General features: G+C 47.9%; 1 protein-coding gene across 3 annotated transcripts in view; it reads left to right on the top strand.

Moving 5' to 3' along the window:
* The first annotated feature begins 450 nt into the window (after nt 1-450).
* The window catches only part of LOC136845710 (RAB11-binding protein RELCH homolog), a 155,663-nt gene continuing 130,123 nt past the window's right edge, over nt 451-25,990 (top strand). For 2 of the 3 annotated variants that reach the window (XM_067115883.1, XM_067115885.1), the window contains exon 1: nt 452-808. In XM_067115883.1, the coding sequence (XP_066971984.1) occupies nt 511-808 (298 nt within the window). In that variant the 5' untranslated portion in view covers nt 452-510. Of the gene's footprint in view, nt 809-25,990 lie in introns of all 3 variants that reach the window. The other variant, XM_067115884.1, reaches the window with a different exon arrangement.

The following is a 25,990-nucleotide window of genomic DNA, read 5'->3' as shown; positions in this document are numbered from 1 at the left end:
CTAGTACCTCTGTAATGTTCGAGCATAATCCCACTACCACCAAACAACATTTACTGAATTCCGCACTCAGTTTAATTTAATAATGAAACTGGATATGTATAATTTTTGAACGTTGTGCATATCTGTTCCATCTGACAACCTACCGATCCAATCACATTTGAGTATACATGCTGCCTGAGTCACATGCTTAAATGATGTCATTTATTCTCATCAAGCAGTGATGGAGCTGTTTGGTTTGTACCTGTTGTTTATTCATAACTCTACTGTGCAGTATTAGTTTAGAATCTTAATGATTCAGTCAGTAGTCCATGTAAAGAAATCACATATTTCAAGTTATCGTGCAGCAAATTAGGAGATTTGAAAAATAAATAAGATTTTTATTTTATCAGATTAATGCTATAAAGATTTTTGTCAATAGATTTTGCCTCTGTATGAAAACGAGAACCCTTGTGTTTTGGAAGGCCTTGTTTCTCTGCTGGGAGGGTGGAATGTAAGCGCAGTGTGTTTACTATGGCGGAGGCAGAATCCGCGCAGAAAGACAATTCCAAAGAACTTTCGCCACCTCCGCTCGAAATCAAAAAACGGGAACGCCCATCACCAGCACAGCCATGGGATGAAATTGCAGCGAAGTTATTACACGAAAAACTCCTTTTAACCGCCTTAGAGCTTCACACAGAACTGACAGAAGCAGGATGTGAACTACCCAGATTGCGGGATTACTTCTCCAATCCTGCCAATTTTGAGCAATATGCCTCCAAGAGTTTTTCGGAATTGCATTCGGGAGGTCTGCACGGCAACTCGCTCTTGCGTAAGTTCAGTCGGAATTTCTTTTTTTCTTTGCTGGTATGGGTGAACTTTGACATCAGAATAATCCAACTTAGGCCACCCTATCAAAAGTAAACCAGTCAACCTGACTGGCAGCAGAAATAGGGTATAGACACTCAAAAACCATGGTTCCTTCCGGGGTCTCACCTGCGTTGATAAATATAGGGTAGGGGTAGCCTAGAGTACAGCTGTGGATAAATGTGTAGGGGACAACTGCACGAGGATAGCCTGTAGGTTAGACTTAAAATTCCTGCCAAAATTCCTTGACTGAAGAAAAGAGAATATGGAGTATAGCCTATAATGCAGTACAGGTAAGATACTTTGGTAAATTTTTAGAAAGAGGAACCAGCCCAAAATGACATGAAAATATGTTTTTCTAGGTGATTTTGATGTGTTTTGCACGAATATCACCTTCATTTTCCTCGGAAATTAACGGTTTTAGACTTTACTCAGAGCACCTACAGTTTCCCGGGCCCACTTGACCGCCGACCGAAATCGGCGGAAGAACACCAAAACCAATATGTCGTCCTGTTTATGTGTGCTGTCAGTAAGTCCGTGGCGGAACGGCACTTCGCCTTATCCGCATATTTAAAGATTCTTGGCAAGCACGACATTTTCTGGCAAGAGGTAATGTTGCGCTGCGCGCGCTAGCCACAGGGGTTACAGTAAGGTCGTGTTCTTCCGCCGATTTTCGGTCGGCGGTCAAGTAGGTGCCCGGAAAGTCTAAAACTGTTAGGTGAAAATGAAGGTGCAAAACACATCAAAATCACCTAGAAAAACATATTTTCATGTCATTTTGGGCTGGTTCCTCTTTCTAAAATAATACCGATACTTTTGGACACATACCGAGATAACGGAAACTTTGTCTTATGTTTACATTTTTGCTTTAACCCACAGTGGTCTGGTACTAAACATGGGGTCCTGCGGAATTTTCACAGGGTTTACCACCAGCCCCTGGGGGATGAACAAAAAATTTAAGCAAAAGACAGTAAATTCATCAAATTATTTCTCCTCTTTTGTATTATATAGGCTTATGCCCATTTCTATATTGTTTAGTAAAAAATTTATATTAATAGAGTATCTTAATGCAGCTGTCCCCTTTACATTCACCCAGCGGTGGGCATTTTATTTGCTCTAGTACCGGTTTTGGATTTATGAATTTTTTGCTTTGTTCTCAAGTTTCGTTAAAAGCCTGTGCTATGAAAAGTGGTAAAACTTTAATCTAAACTATAATTGATGCGTTTCTTATGTTTTAGTGTTTGTTTTGAACATTCTGGCATTCATGCCATCTGAGCCTAGGTCTGTTTCGTATATTTATGGGGATTGCATTGGGAAATGGGTTTTAGTGTTACAAAGAATACAAAAGAGTTGAAATACAGGGTTAGTCAAATCTCACTTTGAAAATGTTCAGTAACCCTTATCTTAATCAGAATTTGCAGAAGTATGATTGGAACATTAAAATAGATTTCTATATTTTCTTGTTTTGTATTTTCCCCCTCCCAGGTTTCCCACTGTGGTTCCCCATGATTGTAGGATATAGCCGATGGGGGTCCAGTATCTTTAAAACTGTTGATTTGGTACAGAAAAGAATGTTAGAAATGTGAGTTACATTTGCACAAGAGAAGCCATGATTAAGAACTGGAGCTTGTTTTTTTAAAAAGTCCTGAATTCTAAAATCCCATGTGATTGATGAATTTTAGAACACAAGAACCATTCAGATTTCAGCATTGTCCACCTAAGATGCCTTGGTACCAACAAAATCTGATAGAGAGCCCTTCTTGCACTTATGTTGAAACATAAATAAAGGACTTTTAAAAAATCCGAGTGGTTAACTAGGCAGTAACCTATTCATTAGTAAAGATCTGTGTAACAGTAAATTTGCAACATATTTGAATATACGTTTCATATCAAGCACTTTAAGGAGACTTATGAACAAGGTAAAAGACTCGAATATCAAGAATTGGTATTGAAAGAAAAGAAAATTAATCTAAAACGCATGCTAAAATCTTTCGCAAATTTGCTGGTGATATATAAAGTTCTTTCCTACACAATATGCAAACTATCGGTCCTTTACAATAGGAATTACTTACAGCGGAGCTCAAAACGGCCGTTGAACTTTGAAACAAGGTAGCTAGGCAGTTAACTACCGTCCGGTAGGCAGGAGTCCCGCTCGATTGGATGTAAACATTCCAATTTGCTTTCGGCCATCGTGTGGTGCAGACGTGTTCTTCCCTCTCTGCCCCAATTGTTACTGAGATGTATTTCCCAGTGGGATCTTAATTTCTTTGTTTTTTTGCTTGAGTATATGTGTGTTTGTGATTTTAAATATGTAAACCCATGAACCTGACAAGCCTGTTCGCAAGGCCGCCTTCCCTCAGTGTGTGTCTCCTGGGGTTGGCGGCAAGAAATGAAGTATTTTCTGCTCGTATATTGAAGTTGATCCTCACGCCCTTTGTTCCTCCTGCAGGGGGCGTGTTTGCTCACGTGAATCTACTTGTGTTGAGTGTTGCTCCTGGTTGGCTGAGTAGTGGGTGAAGTTTGAAGGGAGGAAGGCTGTCAAGGTGTCGTCTGAGGGTTATATGCCCCCAACTATGCCCTTGGTGGTCAACCCTTCTTCCTCGATTCTCTCTCATTCGGAGTGAGAGGAGTCTCCCTCCACTAACCAAGCACCCAGTGGGATCCGTGGGATCCAAGTATACAGTGGGATCTGAGGGATCCAAGTGTACAGTGGGATCTGAAGGATCGAAGCATCAAGTGAGATCTGAGCGATCAGTGGGATCCGAGCTCCCAGCAGATCCAAGCACCAAATACTGTAATTACATAACCATTGTTTCTACTTTACGCAGCAGCTCAAAATTTAAAATTTGCGGTAGCGCTCGTTTGTTGAAGTTGTGTATAGTTATGCTGCCCCGCCCACTTTTGGGGAAGGATAGGTACAAGAGCTCAGTTCGTTTTTGCCAGTTGATGACTGAACTTGGTCATAAGCAGCTCTGAATTTGTTCTTTTTCACTGGATGGTTGCTGTTATCCTTCATTTGGTGAAATACTTTGTTCTTTTTGGTGGCGCAGTCCTGTTAATTAGCTTAGCTAATTTAGACTTCTCTTTTGTGACTTTCCCGATTTTGACTTATTAATCATGTCAGATTCTAGCCTTTCTAGTATAAGGTATTGTAGTGAGGGCTGTAAGAATAGGTTGACTTCAGCCAATTATGACAATCATACTGTTTGTAGTTCGTGAAGGAAACAGGTTTGCTCTTCTGAACTTTGCTGTGACGAGTGTAGAGACTGGGATAAGGGGAAGTGGAAGACTCTTCATGCATACTTAGACAAATTACAGCGTGACAGAATTAGGAAAGCGACCGCTAGGGCTGAAGCGAAGGCTTCTGCTAGTCAGGCTTTGTCTTTGGGAGTTGATGTGACTCCATTACCTATTCCTGCAATACTTGGAACCGCTTTTTCCCCTATCTCAAGTCTTCCGACTTTCCCTGAAACTCAGATCCCTGGCTCTCATTCCTCTGATCCCAGTGCCATTGCCAGCCTAGAAGTGCGTGTGGACAAGATTGATTAATTAGTGAACCGTTTCCCAAATTGGGAATTCAGTGCGTGTCCTCATGGACAAATTCAACAGTGTGAGTGCATTGTCTGTGGAGGGGCCGGCTACTTGTCCCACCGATGCTCCTAGACCAAGGGCCCTGCTGAACTCCCCTTGCTCACCTGGGAGGAAGCAAACTGGCAGTCCAAGGGAGGTTGGTGGGGTTCGCCCATGAGTAGTTGTCGCCTCGTCCAAGCCTGTTGTCTGCCCGTCCCAGGTCTCGGGGGATCGCCGTTGGAAAGGCATCTGAATGGACGTACATGCATTATCTTCTAGTAACTCGGACTGGCACTCATAATTGTGGTCAGTGATTTGCCAGTGTTTCAAGACCGTTGAAAAGGTATGGCGCCCCAGTGGACGAGGACATTCCTCCGTCTTATAAGCGAGCATTGGATAGTGCTCATAGTCCTCTACCCTCCTGTAATATTTGGGAGTCTCCTCAAGCTTCTCGCTCCCTTTCAATGGACATCAAGCACCACAAAGTGTGTAAAAAAGTGTCTGTTAGTCCAGCGTATGGTTATTGAGTGTCCAAACGTCCAGAGTCCGAGAGTGTAATGCCCAATTGTGAGAAACCAGTGTCCGAGTGGCATTCGTTGGAGTGTCCGTTGTCTGCGCGTTCAACAAGTGGACGTCCAGTGTCTGTGCGTTCCAAGAGTGATCGTGTTTTGTCGGATTGTTCTGCGCTTGGACATCAAGTGTCCTAGTGTCTGTCTTATGGATGCCCAGCTTCCTAGAGTGCCCCCTTTGGAAGCATAATGTCCGAATTGCAGACTTCAGATATGCCCGCCGGATCAGTGAGCGGACGTCCAGGGACCGAGCGTCCAGTGTTAGTAGGCGCCAACGTTGATGTTTGTCCGCCTTCCAGGGTCTGTCCGGCTCCACAGATGGGACTTGCTGTCTCTGGTGTGACTCATGCCAATCCCTTTGCGGTTCAGGATCCTTCCCTAGTCCCTGTTCATCGACGTTTAGTAACATCTTGAACTTGCTGCAGAACCCATCTACAACCACTCAAGCGCCTTCAGATTCTCCGATGTCCCTGATTTCTTCTGAAGAGGAACCTGTAGAGGATGATGTTCCTACATCGAACTACGTGGCCCTGTTGCGGTTCTTCTTGGTATGTTACCCGGACTTCTTTTCTCCAGCCACCTCTTCTTCTCCAGGCTCGGCGTTTATTATGTGATGGCCGTTAGGAGCGGCTAAATTGCCACGTATGGTTCTGTCCTCCTCATCCAAGAAAGCTTTCGCACGTATCAACATATGGTTTTCAGAGAAGAGAGACATTGGTAAAGCTGAGTTCTGTGTGCCTCCTTCTTGTCTGATACGTCAGAAGTATTTGTTCTATTTTACTGGGGAAGTTCCATCCTTGGGAGTTTCTGCTTCCTCTCAAGGGGACTTCTCCAGCCTCATTGGTGCTACTCCTCAGTCACCCTTCTTGTCCGCCAGGATTTTGTTTACCTCATCGGAATAGAGTTTCCTCTATTGGACCATTGGCGCACTAGTGAAGAAGATCAAAGACTGAGCATCACTTCAAGAGAATTTTGCTTTGGACTGGCTGGGGGTTCTGGCCTGCGCAGATCGTGCAGTGAGGAACGGCGCCCATGAACTGGCCACCATTTTCACTGCTGGTGTACTGAAGCAACAAAACTTAGGTGCTCATTCACCTCTAAGGGGGTCACTCCTCAACGTTCTTCCCTTCTGTTCGCTTCCTTGGACAGCAACAGCTTGTTCCCTCAAGAGACTTTAGAATGGGTTGCAGGAGAATTGCAGAAGAAATCCACCTAAGATTTACTCTCTCAGTCCGCCAAGAGGACTAGGATCTCGACACGTCCTTCTTCCACTGCAGTTCCTCTGACCAGGAATACTTCTTTCCCTCAGCAACCCTTTCGAGGGAGTAGAGGTCACGTCCAGTCCCGTCAGAGAACCAATTTGCACCTCTCGTGAGTGAGCTACCTGTCCTTCGTGCTCCGTTGGGAGCAAGACTACTTCATTTTTGGAACAGATGGGAATCAAGTAAAGTAGATCCTTGGGTGCTTCAAGTCTTGGGAGAGGGCTACTCGATCTCCTCCGGGAGAAATCTCCCTTAGTAACCTCTCCCATCACCTTGATAAAGTGTCTGCCACTTTATTAGCCTTCCCAGGAACATATTTCAACTCTGTCATAGTCTTGGGCTGTCATAAACCAACGAGCTCTTCGCCTGGAAAAATTTCTACTGTGGCTGAATGATCAGTGAATACAGTTATCTTATACCCAAATATGATATATTTGAAGTGCTTTAAAGCATCTATTATGGCTTAGAGAGGTTTTCAGCCATGTCTCAAGAGGTTTCGGCTCTGCTCGAGAAACAGGCAGTGGAGGAAGTCGAAGACACGAGCACAGAGGGATTTTGCAGCCGCCTCTTTGTAGTCCCTAGGTCATCCAGGGGATGGAGACCGGTCCTGGACGTCAGTGCTCTGAGCTTCTTTGTCCAAACTACGAAGTTCAAGATGGAAACAAATCAATCGGTCCTGTCAGCCACCCATCAGAGGGATTGGATGGTGACAATAGATATGGAGGATGCTTATTTCCACATTCCAGTTCACCAGGATTCCAGAAAGTATCTGAGATTTGTGTTCCAGGACAGGGCCTTCCAGTTTCGAGCCCTGTGCTTCAGCCTCTCCATGGCACCTCAAGTTTTCACCCGCGTTCTCGCTCCTTTAGAGGAGTGGCTACACCTTATAGGAATCAACGTATTCTTATACCTGGATGATTGGCTCTCACGCTCCCCATCAGAAGTCCCATACATGGAGGACCTTCAGAAGACCCTTCTACTTGTGCAAGAGCCAGGATTGCCGATAAACTTCAAGAAATCACAAATAATTCCCATACAGTCATTCTTTATTTGGGGATAGTGATAGATTCTCTGAATTTTTGTGCTTTTCCATCCCAACAAAGGATTCACAACTGCATTTTGAAAGTTCAAGAATTCATGTCCTTCTGTCCTGCTCGGCCAACACTTGGATGAGCCTTGTGGGAACTCTGTCGCCAGTCAAGAAGTTTGTACCTATGGGCAGACTCTACATCAAACCCCTTCAGTTCTATCTCAGAGCCAACTGGTGGAGAAAGATATTTCCAGATTCGTTCATCTTCAAAATCACCCCCAAAATCAAGGAGGACCTTCAGTGGTGGCTGGCGGAGGACAGATTCGCAACAGGGATGTCATTGTCTCCTACGAACCCCAACCTGATGTTGTACTCCAGTGTGTTGGATCTGGGTTGGGGCACCCTTCTCAACGACTTGGAAGTATCAGGTTTATAGTCCCCGACCAAAAGAGATTTGCACGTAAATGTGAAAGAATTGAGGGTGATACACCTGGCCCTTCGGTTTTTTGCAACAGACCTTCAGAAAAACAGTTGCAGTATATTCAGACAGCACGACCACATTGGCCTATATAAAGAAACAAGGAGGAACCCACTCTTTTTCGCTGTGCGAAGCAGCCAAAAACTTTCTTCTATGGGCACAGAACAACAGGGCCATCGTTCTGAGCTGCTTTGTCCAGGGCAAAATGAACGTTCTCGTGGACGAACTAAGTGGCAGCAAACAGGTTCTACCAACGGAGTGGACAGGCAATCCACAGGTATGCACCGACCTGTGGAAATGGTGGGAAAAGCTGATGGTAGACCTGTTTGCAACGTCAAGAAACCACCATCTTCCTCTGTACTATTCCCCGACTCCAGATCAGCAAGCGTGGGCGACGGATGCCATGTTGCAAGATTGGTCAGGTCCTGATGTCTTCGCTGTTCCTTCCTTCAACATGGTAAGAGAAGTGTTGAGGAAGTTCAACACCCACAGCAATGCATCAATGACCCTTTTGGCCACACAAGGAGTGGTTCCTGGACCTTCTAAGCCTACTGGTAGACTATCCAAGGCTTCTGCCTCAGAAGAAAAATCTTCTCAGACAGCCCCATTTTCTTCGTTTTCACCGAGGCTTATCCACTTTTGCTCTGACAGGGTTCAGACTTGTCAGGGAGCTTGTCAGAGTGAAAGGGTTTTCAAGGAAGGCTGCAGAAGCTATTGCAGGATGTAGGTGATGATCTTCTGCTGCAGTCTACCGATCGAAGTGGACAGTCTTTCGGAGCTGGTGTTGAGACAGAAATATATCCTCTACTCAAACAACTGTACCTCAGGTTGCAGATTTTTTGCTGTTCCTCAGATCCTCGAAAGGCCTAGCCACGTCAAACCATCAAGGGATACAGATCTATGTTGAATTCTGTCGTCAAGCACAGAGGAATAGACCTTGCATTAAGCCAGGACTTAAGTGATTTAATAAAGTCCCTGAATACTACTAAGCAAGATAGAAGCCCGGATCTTGCAGGGAATTTGGATATCGTCCTCAAATGGCTTTCGGGCCCTTCCTTTGAGCCTCTAGAATCCTCCTCTCTTAAAGATTTGACAAGAAAGACGCATTGTTCTGACACAATATACAAACCCTCGGTCCATTAGACTAGGATTACTTTCAGGCTTAGGCTGGAAACGGCCGTTGAACTTCAAACAAGGTGGTTAGGCAGTTAACTACTGTCCGGGAGGCGGGAGTACCGCCTGCCCGGATGTAAACATTCCAATTTGCTTTCGGCCGTCGTAGTTCACGGACGTTGTTCTTCGCCGCTCTCTGCCTGACAGCTTTCTTTTCTTCGTAATTGGTGGGAAATTTTACCCTTGTTTGTTATGGATAAATCATCCAAACCTTCCTATCCCCAGCATGTATGTCCTGGGGTAGGGGGGAAAAAATGTAACTCTTTTCGGTCTAGAGTCGACGTGGACCCACACGCCCTCTGTACATCTTGCAGGGGATGTGTGTGTTCACGCGACAACCCTTATAGTGAGTGTTGCTCTTGGTCCCCTGAGCAATGGGGGAAGTTCGAGGGGAGGAGACGTTACCGTCGTAAGCCTACCAAGGAGTCGTCTGAGGGAAACATGCCCCCGACGACTCCAGTGGTGGCAAATGTGTCGGGCTCGTTTCTCCCTCCCGGCGAACTTCCCCTACTTGCTCCCTCTCCCTCGGGTGAGGACTCCCCCTCCCCTTCCTCTTTTGTTTCATCGTTTGTGGAAGGGCGCAGTGGAGAGTTGGACCGGGACATCCTCTTGGAGGTCTCTTCCCGTTCCGGAGGGGAGTTTTTTCCTTTGGAGCGGGTGGAGGCTTCCTGTACTAACCCGACTCTCGCTTCAGGTCTCGGGCTGGATAGCCAGGCTTCAAACCCAACCTCAACCTGGCTACACCTGGGTCTACCTGGCACGTCACTGGAGGGATTGGCTCCACTGCCCCCCGCTCCAGTTACCACTCACTCGGCAACGACAGCCACTACTGCGACCGTCTCCATGTCCAGGTTTGCACAGCTCCCGGTGTCGGTAGCATCACACCACGACACCCAGGTTTCGGCGTCCCCTGCGTTGCAGCATGCTGTACCGCTGCCGCCTGTCTTCCTGGCCCCGTTCACACGAGCTGGCCCCGCCTACATGGTGACGTCATCATACCCGTATGTGACTGTCGCTGCCCCTGTTGCTGACCCTGGCTTGTCTACATCCACTGTTCCTCGCCTTACGTTCCAGCCGGGCCCTTTGTCTGTTCCTGTCCCCATCCCATCGACCCTGACGCGGCCTGACATGACTATCCACGCAGGAGGGGCGGCGCCTGCATTCCCGGCCCCGCCTACTTTTGTTCCTGGCCGACGCGCTGCTGCTTCCACCCAGGCAAATGCTGGCTCAAGCTCCGCGGTCTCTGCCCGGGATATACCTTCTGCTGCAGCCCCTCCTGCTGTTCCTGAGTCTTCGGCCACGCTCTTCTGGCTTGGGGACCTGACAGCGTTCCTGAAACAGATGGTGAAGAAGAAGAAGAAGTGGTCTAGGAAGGTGTCGTCGTCTTCATCTTCGTCATCATCGTCGTCTTCGTCTGCTGCCTCTTCCGCTTCTCCTTCCGAGGCTTTGCAGCCGAAGAAGAAGAAGCCTGCTTCTCCCCGCCCCCAAGAAGCCTCGCACCGAGGCTTCTAAGGGTCTGCCTCCTTCCAGGGAAGGCAGTGGGATCCCTCGTCGGCTCTTCCTGATCCTCGGATCAGGGAACCGCTGCCCTGGCCTCCGGGTCAGTGGCATCGGGAGCCAAGGGCGTGCAGACCAAGGCCTGCACCCCCCACTGCGCCTAAGAAAATTCCTGCTTCAAAGGCCAGCAAGTCCGCGACGGACACTCGTTCGCGAGTTGCTCCGAGTACCCGGGTCCCCAAGGAGACCCAGGTACCCCAGTCTGATGCGGGAGAAACTTCTCACCGTACAGACCAGGCTGTGGGGCAAGAGAAAGAGCCCGGGCATGCAGGTGCTCCAGCTCTTCCTGCTGGCACTCCTTTAAGTGCCAAGTCAGGTTCCCGGGATAGCACTTCGGCCCCACGGGGCCGAACGCAAGGAGAGGTGGAGAAGAGGTCCCCTGTTCAGTCTTCCTGAGAGGCTACGGCCTCGAAGAAGACTGGGGCGTGTCCAGAGGACAGCGCAAGCTCGTGCCAGCCAGCTGCGCGCTCGACTCCTCCCAGTCCCTGGCCATGTCCGCGCGGCCAGCCTGGCTCGGGGGAGGCGAGTGCGCGGCTCGGCTCTCGCGAGTCGCTCTGCTCTCCTTGGGAGATTGCTTCGCCTGGGCGAAAGCAGTCTCCTCGACCCGGGAGCTCGTCATCACCGCGGGTTGGTGACCTCTCTCGGCCCACTGCCTCTGCTGGTTCTGCCAGTAAAGCCAGTGGGAGCGCCCAATCTTCCTCGCCTGTCCCCTCCGCCCCTTTGGTTTCTTCCAGGGGGCGCGAGTCGGAGAGGAGGAACTCTGGGGAGTGTTCTCCTCAGAGTTCTACCGCGTGGGGGTATGAACCTGGCTCGGTTCTCTGCTCGACCAGGTCTTACGCTCGCGTGGTTTAGGAAGGTTCATCGGGGTCTGCCGAGGTTCTCCCTCCTGCGGGGAGAGTAGTTCAGGAGGACCGCACTCTGGAGGGACTCGAGGGTCCTCTGCCCCAGGATGCGGACACCCCCGAAATACAGAGGACTTTTGCGGAAGTTATCGCACTGATTCGTCAGCACAATGACCTCAGGGAAGGGACCACGGCCTCGTCTGTGGATCGTCCTTCGCGCCTCGAATCCTTCTGGGGACCCAAGAAGGAACCCAAGGCTTCGGTGGGGCTGCCGTGGTCCACGCTTGCCGAGGGGGTACTCGACCAGGTGAACGGTCTTGTGTCTGGGCAAGACAGTTCGCTTCGGACAAGCTTCTTCCTCCTCCTCTGCCTCGACAGAAGCGCTTCTACACACCAGTTGAAGGGGCGTAACTGACTAAGCAGGTTGACCCGGATCTGACTCGTCTGGATCCGGGTCTGTCGTTGCAGCAATTGACTGCAGAGAGTATCTCCCTCTCTCAGCAAGAAGCTGCAACCCTGGAAGCCACCGCCATGGCGGCCTTCCAAGCAGTCTCCTGGCTCGATCTGTGGTCCTTCACAGTATCGAAGGTAGCTGCTTCCTCAGGCGCTATTGTACCTGGGGAGGACTCCGCCTTTGGGAGACTGTGCCAGTCTGGGGGTAGGGCTATCTCCTACCTCGCCCACCAGACTGCGAACCTGTGGGCGAACCTGGTGCTAAAGCAAAGGGATGCCGTTCTCTCCCGCTTTGCCAGGTCTGTAGGTCCCGAGTCAGCTATCGCCCTGCGGAATGGACCGTTGTTGGGTTCCTCCTCTCTCTTCCCCAGAGAGCTGGTGTACGCTGTGATGGACAAGCGCCGTGCCGATGACAGCGACTGGCTTGTCCACCAGGCAGTGGCCAAGACCTCCGGGTCTTCGCATTCCACTGTGCCCAGGCCTTTGGGCCAGGCTGGCACTTCCTCGGCCCCTAAGAAGTCCCAGTCTTCGAAGGGGTCCCGAGGAAACACCCAGCCTTCTTCTTCCTCGAGAAATGGGGGCCACTTCCGCCCTTTTCAGCCCACTTTCCAAGCCGGTAAAGGGGGCAAGGGTAAGAAGAAGAAGGGGGAAACGCTAGGGGCAGTGTTCCCCCCCAAAAGCTGCCGAAGGTGGGGAGTTGCCTGTCGAGCCATTGGGCAACTTGGCAGCGACATGGAGCCGAGACCCGGATAGTGGATGTCCTTCGGGAGGGATATTTACTACCCTTCGAGTCTTGGCCTCCCCTCACCTACTCTCCGGTCCATCTCCAGGATCGTCAAAGGACACCGCACTTGCAAGAAGTGCAAGCCATGCTGAGCAAGGGTGCTGTAGAAGTTGTGTCAGACCAGTCTCCAGGCTTTTACAGCCGTGTCCTTCTTGTAGAGAAAGCCTCAGGGGGATGGAGACTGGTCATAGACCTCTCTCCCTTGAACCTTTTCGTTCGCCAGACTCGGTTCACGATGGAAACAGCGCAAACTGTGCTGGCCTCCATCAGGGAGAACGACTTCATGTTTACGGTGGACCTGAAGGATGCGTATTTCCAAATACCCATTCATCCGTCCTCTCGCAAGTACCTCCGCTTTGTCCTCGAGGAAGTCGGTCTTCCAGTTCAGGGTACTTTGTTTGGGGCTCGACCGCTCCCCAGGTGTTCACGAGTATTCTCCTCGTGTCAGCTTGGGCCCACTCGCACAGGATACGTCTTCTGAGGTATCTCGACGACTGGTTAGTCCTGGCGAGCTCGCCGCAGTTGCTACAGGACAGGATCGGCTCCTCGAGTTTTGCCGGGATCTAGGATTGTGGTAAATCTGGAGAAGTCGGATCTCACCCCAAGCAGAGGATAAGTACCTGGGCATGCTGATAGATACGGTGGCAGCGAAAGTCTTTCCCTTGGACTCTCGTATCAGCAAGTTCAGGCAGGCAGCGCAGCTGTTCCTGTCACGGCAGGAGCAGCCAGCTCGGCAATGGCAAGTCGTCATCGGTCACCTGTTGTCTTTGGAGAAGCTAGTACCTCACGGGCGTCTTCACCTGCGGTCTCTCCAGTGGAGACTAAAGGAGTATTGGTCCCAGTCCCAAGACCCCCTGTCCTTCCTCATCCCTCTTTCCGAGGAGGTGAGGAAGGACCTTTGCTGGTGGTCAGACGACAGGAACCTCTTGATAGGAGTATCCCTGCATACTCCCCCTCCGGACATGCTTCTGTTTTCGGACGCATCGACCGAGGGATGGGGCGCACACCTGGAGGAGTTGCTGACTTCGGGAGTGTGGCACCGAGACGACGAGCACCTTCACATCAACATCCTGGAACTCAAGGCGGCCTTCCTGGCCCTCCAAGAGTTCCGGGATCGAGTGATGGGACACTCCGTGGTACTGATGAGCAACAATACCACGGTAGTGGCATACGTCAACAAGCAGGGGGGACTGATGTCCCACCAGCTTCATCAGTTGACGATGCTGGTGCACGAGTGGGCCGTGGCTCACTTGGTAGAGCTGTCAGCCAGGTACATTCCAGGAAAGAGGAATGTCGTGGCAGACAAGCTCAGCCGCCAGAGCCAGGTGGTAGGGACCGAATGGTCCCTCCATCAGGAAGTAGCGGAAAGGCTGTTCGACCTATGGGGGCGTCCAAGCATCGATCTGTTCGCCACCCGGCACAACAGAAAGCTCCAGGTCTTCTGTTCTGTCGTGCCGGACCCATGGGCTGCTGCGGAGGACACGTTCCAACACCCGTGGGACAATCTTGACGCATACGCCTTTCCCCCGTTCTGTCTGATTCGCCGAGTGATCAGCCACGTGATGATCACCCCAAATCTCAGAATGACTCTGGTGGCACCCAAATGGCCCCAGGCCGTTTGGTACCCTGACCTGCTAGCTCTCCTCTCCGAGGCGCTGAGAGAGATTCCCCCCCTGGCCCAACCTCCTGCTTCAACCTCACGCAGAGCGGTTCCACCTGGCAGTGCATTCCCTGTGTCTTCACGGCTGGAGGTTATCCACCATCTCTTGCGAGCGAGAGGCTTTTCGCGCCGCGCAGCAACAGAAATGGCAGGATACCCCAGAAGATCCTCCGCAGTGGTATACCAGGGAAAGTGGTCTGTCTTCTGTGGTTGGTGTCGTCGAAGGGGTATCTCTCCGGTCGGAGCTACTGTTCAGCAGGTCGCGGACTTCCTGGTCTTCCTTTGCCGAGAGAAGCTTCTCTCCGTTTCAGCTGTGAAAGGCTACCGCGCCGCACTCGGCCTAGTCTTACGGCTGAAAGAAGTAGACATCTCCTCCTCCTTCAAGATTTCTCTACTCATGAGAAGCTTCGAATGGTCTTGCCCACCCAGGGATCTCAGGCCCCCCTGCATGGGACGTGACTCTCGTCCTAAGGAGCCTGACTCGTGCACCGTACGAGCCTTTACGAGAGTCGTCAGACAGGGATCTGACCCTCAAGACCGTCTTCTTGCTAGCCTTGGCATCGACGAAGAGAGTTGGCGAGCTTCATGGACTTTCCTTTGATGTTAAACACTCGAGGGGATGGGGATCAGTTACGCTCGATTTCGTCCCGGATTTCGTAGCGAAGACTCAGAACCCTTCGGTCCCTGACCCATGGTTCGAGTCCTTCACAATCCCCTCCCTAGAGGACTTTGTAGGTAATGAACCAGACGATATGTTACTGTGTCCTGTTAGAGTGCTGCGGCGCTATCTGAAGAGAACTCGGCGCCTCCGGCCTGAGTGTCGACGACTCTTCGTTAGCACTGGCTCGACCAAGAAAGAAGTGTCCAAGAACACCATCTCTTTTTGGCTTCGTGAGACAATAAGGAGAGCGTACTCTGCTGCAGGAGAAGACGACACTGGTAAGCTTCGTCTGAGAGCTCACGATGTCCGCAGCATTGGTCCGTCCCTCGCATTCCGGAAGACTATGTCGGTGTCACAGGTGCTGAAGGCGGGCGTGTGGTTCCAGCAGACTACCTTCACCTCCTTCTACCTCCAGGATGTTGCACACAAGTCCTTGAACACTTTTTCCTTGGGTCCTGTGGTGGTTGCTCAACAAGTTGTGTAGCTTATCCAGCTCCTCTAACAGGACAGGTTGCATCTCGCCTAAGTTGTACGGTTGTGATTGGGAGATTGAATGTGGAGTGACTGGCCTCTCTTCTTTCTGCCCATCCTGGCTCTCTTCCCACGGGCAGGGAGCGGACGTGCCGTTACAAGCTGGATCTGGCGATCGAGGCAGGTAAGCACATAACGGGAGCTCCCGTTCTATTCCGTTCAGGTTAATAGAAGCAACCCCACTCCTTCCTCTTGCAAGGGGAGGAAGGAGACCATGACTATAAGACAAACCCTATGCTTGTATTTGCCTTAATGTCATCTGACGTCAAATTCTTCCTAGCCTACTTTGCATGAACTGACGTCTCCTCTTTCATGCAAAGGGACCCAGAAGTCTGACAACTGATCCTGTGTTTCTTACAACCCGATCTTTTGTCAGAGGCAGTTTTTCCCTTCCTCGCTCTCACGACCAGGAAGGGAAGACAAGGTGGTGAACTCCAGTCAGTTCAGAGAGACTTTATCAGATTCCTCCCTCCAATCAGTAAGTCTCCTAATGTAAAGGACTGAGGGTTTGTATATTGTGTCAGAACATATAACAATTTTTAAAAGTAAATTGTATTTTTCCTAACTATACAAAAAACCCGAGGTCCTTTACGCTTTATGCCCACCTCATGCCACCCTCATCTGATACCTGGGCCGAAAGGCAAATTGAATGTTTACATCCGGCAGGCGGTACTCCCGCCTCCCGGACAGTAGTTAACTGCCTAACCACCTTGTTTGAAGTTCAACGGCCGTTTCCAGCCTACGCCTGAAAGTAATCCTAGTGTAAAGGACCTCGGGCTTGCATAGTTAGGAAAAATACAATTTACTTTTAAAAATTATTTTTCTTATGGCCTTAGCAATGGCGAAGAGGGTTAGCGAGCTACATGCATTTGATAAGAGAGTAGGCTTCTCGCAAGGTGATGCTATCTGCTCCTTGACCTTAGGTTTTATGGCAAAGAACGAAGATCCCTCTAGTCCCTGGCCATGCTCCTTTACAGTCAAGAGCCTGGCTAACATTCTAGGTCAAGCAGATCAAGAAAGACTCCTCTGTCCAGTTTGTTCTCTTTGCGAGTATTTACAAAGAACCAAAGAAGTTAGAGGCCCTTCTCCGAATCTGTGGTGTTCAGGTAAAAACCCCAGTTGGCTGTTACCCAAGAATGCCTTAACATTCTTTTTAAGAACTGTGATTTCTGAATCACACTCCAAGATCCAGGAGGATGTTTTTCCTTTATACAAGGTCAAAGTACATGAAATTAGAGCAGTAGCGACTTCCTTGGCCTCCAAGTGCAATCCATCGCTGTCTTCTCTCTTGCGATCCACATATTGGAGGTGCAAATCAGTTTTTGCAATGTTCTACCTGCGTGATGTGGAAATAACTTAGGAAAATTGCAGTGCTCTGGGCCCGTTTTTCGCAGCTGGTGGTGTGATGTTGGGTGAAGAGGGATAGGAAGAACTTATTTTTCCTCTCTCCACTCTCCATGAGTGAGGATTGGTGTTTTCTTGGGAAGCCTGATTGGTACTCTGTCATGAGTACCATCAGTTGGTTTGATTTTTAACAGTTTGTGGTGCAGGTTTTAAAATTCTGGTCATATTTTGTACTGCAGCCAGGGCAAGGACGCACACACATTTCGATGTGTCTTGTTTAGATTGTTAGCTTTGGCAACCTGCGATTAACTCCTACGTTGCAAAGCACCCACTGAAGGAGAGGCGACTCTTGGCTCTACCGCCACGCCACTACAGGTCGAGAGGAACTCCGACCAGAGGCAGTACCCACCTGCCGCAGCTCCTTCATCAGGTAAGATTACAACAAGCAATTCATGATGCTAGCTAAATTTCTTCTTTCAAATTCATCTCCATCTCTGAGTGTTTTTGAGTAGATTTTTCCATGTATCCCACCTTCTGTCAATGTGGGATTCACGGACATAGAGCATAAACGAACTGAGCTCTTTAGCTGTGTTGTACCTATCCTTCCCTGAAAGTGGGCGGGGCAGTATAACTACACCTTAAACAAGTGCTACCGCAAATTTTAAATTTTGAGCTGCCGTGTAAAGTAGAAACAAAAGCTATGTAATTATTTGGTAAGTACAGGCAGTCCCCGGTTTACGACGGGTCCGGCTTACGATGCTTTTCAAATATATTCATCAGAAATTATATCCCGGTTTACGACATATGTTCTGGCGGTTACAATGTGTCGTACGCCGATCCGACGGAAGAAATATGGCTCCAAAACATCAGAATAATAAAAATCTGGAGGTTTTTTGATGAAAACAATAAAAATGCAGTTTACATCATTTTCAATACATCCACAGCATTAAAAGTAAGGTTTTCTTAGGATTTTTGACGATTTTCAACGATTTTTCGGTTTATGATGATTTTCAGTTTACGACGCGGCTGAAAAATGGAACCCCCCGTAAACCGGGGACTACCTGTATATATAAAACTTTATTTTATTATAAAAACATCATTTTATATATGTAACTTACCAAGTAATTACTTAGCTAAGAGTTTTTACTCGAATGGCAGTTAGAATTCTGAATTCGCGGCAGCGATTCTTTTGTTTGTATAGTTGACTATGCCCTGCCCACTTTCGGGGTACGAAAGAGGGACAACACCGCCAACACGACAATTTGTTTCTGCCTCTTGTAGCGTCAACACCTGGTGTTGTTACAGCAGTCCAGAGTTTTGGAATTTGTATTGGCTTTGTATTTTCTTCTTTGGTGAAGTATTTGTAGTCGTTTTGGCATTTTTTCAATTGACTTCTCACGGATTTGACTTTTTTGACTAGTTAGGAAATGTCTGACGCTAGTAGTTCTAGTTTCCACTATTGCAGTAAAGGCTGCAATACATGGGTGACAAAAGCAACCTACAACTCTCACACCCTTTGTTCCGGTTGCAGAGGTCAGGTTTGTTCAATAGATTTGACTTGTGACGAATGCAGAGAATGGAGGGAACAGAAGTGGAAGACCTTAAATTCTCATTTAGTGAAGCTAGAAAGAGATAGGAAGAGGAAGGCAGCCGCTAAAGCTAGCGGAAAAGTAGCTAGTCAGGCTTTAACTCCCAGATCAGATAAGGCTGACATATCTATTTGTTCTCCAACTGTAAACCCTTCCCCACCTGCATCAATTAATTATCCTAAACCACCTACTCCTTCTCCTGGCTCCATCACTTCCGAAGCTGATCGCTTCACCAGCCTTGAAAATAAATTTGAGCAATGCTTAAATCTTGTTGTAAGTGCAGTGGCACAGTTAGGGGCATCAATGAGTGTCATGATGGAAAAATTTGAAAATAGTGCAAAGTGAAGTGTCAGTGGAGGAGACGGCTGTTCGTCCCGCTGATTCTCCTAGGCGCAGGTCCCTGCCATACTCCCCTGCTACCTGGGAGGAGGCATACCGGTAGCCCAAGGGAGGTCAGTGGGGTCTGCCCACGGGCAATCGTCCCCTCAGTCCAACCTGTTGCAACCCAGGTTGCGACTAGAGACAGCCGCTGGAAAGGCATCTCAGAAGTTCATTGGCTTTCTTCTAGTTCGGAGGAGTCGTTGCCTCGCAAGAGCCGTCTTCATAGTTTTCCTGACAAATCTTGCCCGCTGAAGAGACGATTCTCGGGTAAGGATCAGTCCCCGCATCTCCCTTGCAAGAGATTGACGGAGCCCTCTTTTAGTCCTCAGCTGTCGTGCAGCAAGTGGGACACTCCAGAACATTTCTCCTCTCCTCTGCGCCAGGAACGAGGTTCTAGCCCGATTCTCCTCTCGGACGGGCAGCGTCAGTCTTCTAGTAAGCGCCCTGTTCCCTCGGCTCGTTCAGTATCGACGAAACGTCCTGTTGAGCACCAGGAAGCAGCCAGGCGCCCTGATGGGGCCAAGCGCCCTGATGCTCAGCGCCCTGACGCTTTCAGGGGCCCTGAAGTGGTCGGACTTTCCCTTTCGTCGGAGCGCCCTGAAGCTGCCGATCTTCCCATAGCGCTCGAAACCCCTCGAGTCTCCAAGCGCCCTTCTACTTCCGATCAGCCTTCTCCTGCATTGGACCCATCTCTTGAACCGTTGCAACACAAGTTGGATAACATCCTTAATTTTTTGCAGAAGCCTACAGATCATGCTGCCCGTGATTTAATTGCGATGATTTCTCCGACCTCTTCGCCGGATAAAGAAGAGGAGCAGGATACATCTTTGACACCGTATGCGTCTCTCCTCAAGTGCCTTCTTCAGCATTTCCCGGAATTTTTCTCTCCAAGCTCTCCATCCTCTCCAGGTTCGTCTTATTTGATGAGCTCTCAGTCTGTGGAATCGTCTCGACTACCGAAGATGGTTCTCGCCAAATCTTCGAAGAAAGCTCTTCGACTAGTGGAGGACTGGCTTTCCGAGAAGAGGGTTCAAGGGAGAGCTTGTTTTAGCGTTCCTCCTTCTTGCCTCTCACGTATGAGGTGTTTGTCATACGCAACGGGAGAAGCTCCTTCCCTGGGAGTGGCTGCCTCCTCCCAGGGGGACTTCACTGCACTCATTGACTCGGCATGGAGATCGGCTCTCGCGTCAGCAAAAAGCTTCTCGCCACAGGAGATGGATCATCTTTTGAAAAGTATTTTTAAGGCCTTTGAAGTGTTGAGTTTTCTCGACTGGTGTTTAGGAGCACTTGCCAAGAAAATTCAAGAACCAGCTCTTTTGTGCAATGAATTCACAGACCTGGATAATTTTCTGTCTTAAGCAGATAAAGCCGTTAGAGATGGCTCTCATGAATTAGCTGCACTGCATGCCATGGGCATCTTGAAGAAGTGTGAACTCTGGGTCTCATTCACTTTGAAGGGTGTGACGCCTCACAGAAATCGGCGCTACTGTTTTCTCCTCTGGACAAACAGCATTTGTTTCCTCAGTCCACCATAAATGAGATTACAGCGAGCCTGCACCAAAAGTCAACGCAGGATTTGCTGACTCAGTCGACAAAGCGCCAGAAGAATCAACCTGGATTCTCGGCTAAACCATCATTTCCGCTTGAACATCCTAAGACATTTCGTGGAGGAATTCAGAGAGCACGCCCCAGGTCCTGAGGATTGGTTCGATTTGCTCCTGTAGCGATCAAAAAATCTTCAGCAAGATCATCCTCTCACAAGTGAGGATTTAGTCCTTCATGCTCCAGTAGGGGCCAAGCTTCGTCTCTTTTGGGAGAGATGGAGCAGAAGAGGAGCGGATCAGTGGGTAGTAAAAGTTTTAAAGGAGGGATACTCTATCCCCTTCAAGGAGAATCCACCATTGACTGACACGCCTGTCGTATTGACAGCCTACTCCATCGGCTCAGAGAAGTATTCGGCTTTGTCGAAGGAAGTGTCATCTCTTCTGAACAAAAAGGCTATAGAAATAGTGAGAAAAGTAAACATAAAAGGATTTTACAGTCGCCTTTTTGTAGTTCCCAAAGCTTCAGGATTTTGGAGACGTTGCTCAACGTAAATGCCTTGAACGTCTTCGTAGAAAAAACGAAATTCTCCTCAATTGGACCGTAGGAGAATTGGCAAAAAAGATCAAGGACTGCTCATCACTTCAGGAGAACTTTGCCACAGATTGGTTGGGTGTTCTGGCCTGCGCGGATTGAGTAGTGAGAGACGGTGCCCATGAACTGGCCACCATTTTTACTACTGGAGTGCTTAAAAAGCAAGATTTTGTGGTGCTCTTTTACCTTTAAGGGGGTCACTCCCTTTCAATGTTCTTCCCTACTGTTTGCTCCCTTAGATTGCAATAGTGTGTTTCCACAAGAAACTTTGGAATGAGTGACAGGTGAACTGCACAAGAAGTCAACCCAAGGCTTGCTCGCTCAGTCTGCCAAGAGGACTAGGATCCCTGCATGACTTCCTCCTCCTTCGGTTCCTGCTGCCAGGACTTCTTCTCCGTTGGCTCAGCAGCCTTTTTGAGGAAGCAGAGGCCGCTTTCAGTCCCATCCAAGAGCCAGTCTGCGTCCAGTATGACCCAGCAAAAAGCCTTCCAACAAACCCTTCCCTCGCAAGTGAGTTACCTGTCCTCCGTGTCCCGGTGGGAGCAAGGCTCCTTCATTTTTGGAGCAGGTGGGAGACAAGGAGAGTAGATCCATGGGTGCTACAAGTTTTATTGGAGGGCTACGCAATCCCTTTTAGGGAGAAACCTCCCTTGGTAACCTCTCCCATCAGATTAACAGCCTACTCTGTACTCTCAGAGAGGTTTTCAGCCCAGTCTTGGGAAGTTTTAGCTCTGCTCGAGAAGCAGGCGATGGAGGAAGTCGAGGACACAAGCACAGAGGGATTTTACAATCGCCTCTTCGTAGTTCCCAAGTCATCAGGGGCATGGGGGCCTGTCCTGGATGTCAGTACTCTGAACTTCTTTATTCAAACTACGAAGTTCAAAAGGGAAACGAATCACTCGGTTCTGTCAGCCATCCACCAGGGAGACTGGATGGTCATGATAGATATGCAGGACGCATACTTTCGTGATCCAATTCACCAGGACTACAGAAAGTATCTGAGATTCGTGTTCCAGGACAGGGTGTTCCAGTTTCGGGCTCTGTGCTTCGGTTTCTCCATGGCCCCTCAAGTTTTTACTTGTGTTCTCGCTCCATTAGCGAAGTGGTAGCACCTCATGGGGATAAAAGTGTCTTCGTGCCTGGACGATTGGCTCCTACGCTCCCAAACAGAAGCCCAGTGCACAGAGGACCTTCAGAAGGCTCTTCAGCTTGTGCAAGATTTAGGATTACTGATAAACTTCAAGAAGTTGCAGTTAGTCTCCACTCAGTCGATTCTATATTTGGGGATAGTGATAGATTCTCTGAATTTTCGGGCTTTTCTGTCCCAACAAAGGATTGTCAATTGCATCAGGAAAGTCCAGAAATTCATTTCTCGCCCATCCTGCTCGGCCAATGCTTGGATGAGCCTTCTAGGAACACTGTCCTTAATAGAGAAGTTTTTTCCTCTGGGCAGGTTACATACCAGACCACTACAGTTTTACCTCAGAGGCAACTGGCGGAAGAAAGTCTTTCCAGATTCATTCGTCTTCGAAATCTCCCTCAAAATCAAGGAGGACCTTCAGTGGTGGCTGGTGGAGAACAGATTTGTGACAGGGATGTCGCTGTCTCCTGTGAACCCCAACCTAATGTTATACTCCGACATATCAGATCTGGGTTGGGGAGCTCTTCTCAATGGGTTAGAGATGTCGGGATTATGGTCTCTGACAGAAAGAGACCTTCACATAAATGTAAAAGAATTGAAGGTGATACACTTGGCTCTTCAGTGCTTTGCAACAGACCTTCAACAGGACAATTGCGGTCCATTTGGACAGCATGACCGCACTGGCCTACATCAAGAACCAGGGAGGGACCCACTCCTTTTCACTGTGCGAAGCATCCAAGGACTTTCTTCAATGGGCACAGAGCAACAAGACCACCATTGTGACCCGCTTCATCCAGGACAAGATGAACGTTCTTGTGGATGATTTGAGTTGCAGCAAACAGGTTCTACCAATGGAGTGGACACTCAATCCACAGATGTGCACCAACTTGTGGAAGCTGTGGGGAAAATCGTTGGTAGACCTGCTTGCAATGTCAAGAAACCATCGTCTCCCTCTGTACTGTTCCCTGACGCCGGATCCACAAACTTGGGCGACACGTGCCATGCTGTAAGATTGGTTGGATCTCGATGTCTACGCCTTTCCTCCCTTCAGCTTGGTAAGGGAAATGTTGAAGTTCAGCACCCACAGCAATACTTCAGTGACCTTAGTGGGACCCTTTCGGCCACACAAGGAATGGTTCCCAGACCTAATTCTATTGGTAGATTATCCAAGGCTTCCACCTCAGAAGAGAAACCTTCTCAGACAGCCTCATTTTCAACGTTTTTACCTAGGCTTATCCACTCTCACTCTGACAGGCTTCAGACTGTCAGGGAGCTTGTCAGAGTGAAAGGTTTTTCAAGGAAGGCTGCAGAAGCTATTGCAAAGTGTAGGCAACGATCTTCTGCTGCAGTCTACTAAGCTAAGTGGAAAGTCTTTTGGGGCTGGTCTTCTCAGACGACTGTAGCTCAGATAGCAGATTTTTTGCTTTTCCTCAAATACTCGAAAGGTTTAGCTACTTCCACATTTAAGGGATACAGAGCAATGTTGAATTCTGTCCTTAAACACAGAGGAATAGACCTTTCATCAAATCCTGATATAAGTGACTTGATAAAATCCTAAATACTTGTAAGCAGGAAAAACGTTCTGAACTAGTGTGGAACTGGGATATAGTTCTCAAATGGCTCTCAGGCCCACCTTTTGAGCCTCTGGAATCCTTGTCTCCCAGAGACTTGACGAAGAAGATCCTTTGTCTGATGGCTTTAGCAGCGGCTAAAAGGGCTAGTGAGCTACATGCCCTTGATAAGAGGGTAGGCTTTGCTCAAGGTGACGTTATTTGCTCCTTGACCTTAGGATTCATGGCAAAAAATGAAGACCCTGCTAGACCCTGGCCATGTTCCTTTTCAGTCAAGAGTCTATCTAACATCCTAGGTCAAGTGGATCAGGAGAGAGTCCTCTGCCCAGTTAGATCTCTTCGTGAGTACTTATGGAGAACCAAGGGAATTAGAGGTTCTTCTCCAAACCTGTGGTGTTCAGTTAAAGGCCCCAGTCGCCCTTTATCTAAAAATGCCTTAACAATCTTTTTGAGAACTGTAATTTCTGAATCACACTTGAGGATTCAGGAGGATGTCCTTCCTTTATGTAAGGTCAAGGCACATGAAATTAGGGCAGTGGCGACTTCGCTGGTCTTCAGACATAACCTATCGCTGACTTCTGTCCTGCAATCCACATATTGGAAATGTAAATCAATGTTTGCAGTATTCTACCTGCACGATGTTGAAACAGTTTATGAAAGATGCAGTACTCTGACCCTGTACTTCGCAGTTGGCATGGTGCTGGGGAATGAGGGATAGGAGGAATGTCATTGTTTTTCCTCTATCCACTCTCCTTGAATAAGGAATGTTAGTTTTCTTGGGAAGCCTGATTGGCACTGTCATGAGTGCCATCAGTTTGTTTGAATTTTAACGTGTTTGTGGTGTAGGTTTTAAATTTTATTTGGTCATATTTTTGTACTGTGCCCAGGGCAATGGACTGTTAGCTTTGGCAACATGCGATTGATTCCTATGTTGTCAGTAGCTTTCGTGCAGTTAGGATGTATATGCGAAGTGCTCTGTGTAAAAGTGCCTGACTTGCTTGATGTTCAAAGTGAATACGAGGAAGAGGAAGGAAAAAGAGAAATTAAATCAAGTATAATAAAGATCAAACTATCATATGAACATTATCTCATAATAATTATCAAAGCAGCACATAAAGATGGAACACTAAAGAAAATACTGGAGGAGGATGAGTCAGCCAAATCGAGATAGTTAGCAACCTTTGGACATTACTCTGGGGAAGTTGATGATGAAGGAACTTGCTGTAAAATGTAAGATGCATGGTTCCACTATGATTGGTCAGGTATTGAGGTCAGATACACACCCATACTTCGGAGTTACAACATATTGTACTTGTAATAATTGCAAGAGGCCTGAACAAAGAACACACTAAAAACTCATTGAAGATGAATTTGAAGAAATAAAAGAAAACATGGATATTAACAAAGTTGATTCAGGATTCGACTCGGAAAACTAGTGACGTAATGATCAACATAGACGAAATCCAAAACAAAATTGACAATGTTGATAAAAATGTAAAGACCATGACAAACATGACAAAACTTATGCTGAATCACTAAAGACAAAATAAGTGCTTCTGATCAAATATACAAACGAACAGATTATAGCAACAAATAAAAAGAGACAAATTATGAGTAAAACAACGGCGCCAGTTGAACAGGTTAAAACAACAAGAGATGGACACTTATTTGTAAGATTTCCAGACAGGAAAAACTTAGAAAAGGCAAAAATGAAGATTCAGAAAATCAGCAGTATATCAGTAAATGAGAAGGGTAAACTTAAACAAAAAATAAAAGTAGTCTATGTCCCGAAGGATGAAGATAACATTGTCGATAACATTGCAAAGAAAAATCCATGATAGGTAACCTCATTTCTGAAAATGACAACCTGAAAACTGTAAAGGAAATGATAGCCAAAGATGACGGATATAAACACTATATCGTCAAGTACACACCACAAGTACAAAAGGCTGTCTATGACAGAAGTGACAAATTGTGTACACTGTATAACCGTTGCAAAGCATGACTGTTACATGCCTTATCATTGCTATAAATGTCAGAAATTTGGTCATAGCACAGCAAATTGTAGAAATGACCAAGCTTGCCCTAGATGTGGTGAAAATCACAAATCAAATGATTAGACTAGCAGCATCTTCAAGCCATAGATACTAAACATAAAACATGTTGGCAATAAGTGAACAGTATACAGTATAAAGAACATGTGTCAAAGGTGAAAAATGATATGGATCATGGCTTTGACTAATAATCTTCCATGCAATTTAATAAACATACAGTCCGTAGGAAATAAAACTAACACTATTAGACATGCAAGTGAAGCATATAAGCTATTTTAACCTAGAACAAATTGGAAGTCAGGCAAGAGAGCATTTGTACACTGTGCACCAAAACTATAGAACAAAATACTGCCTAAAGTAA

The sequence above is a fragment of the Macrobrachium rosenbergii genome, chromosome 14 (assembly GCF_040412425.1).
Source record: "Macrobrachium rosenbergii isolate ZJJX-2024 chromosome 14, ASM4041242v1, whole genome shotgun sequence".
In the NCBI taxonomy this organism is placed as follows: Eukaryota; Metazoa; Arthropoda; class Malacostraca; order Decapoda; family Palaemonidae; genus Macrobrachium; species Macrobrachium rosenbergii.
The sequence above is the reverse complement of the archived record's forward strand: the minus strand, read 5'-3'. Positions and strand labels throughout refer to the sequence as shown.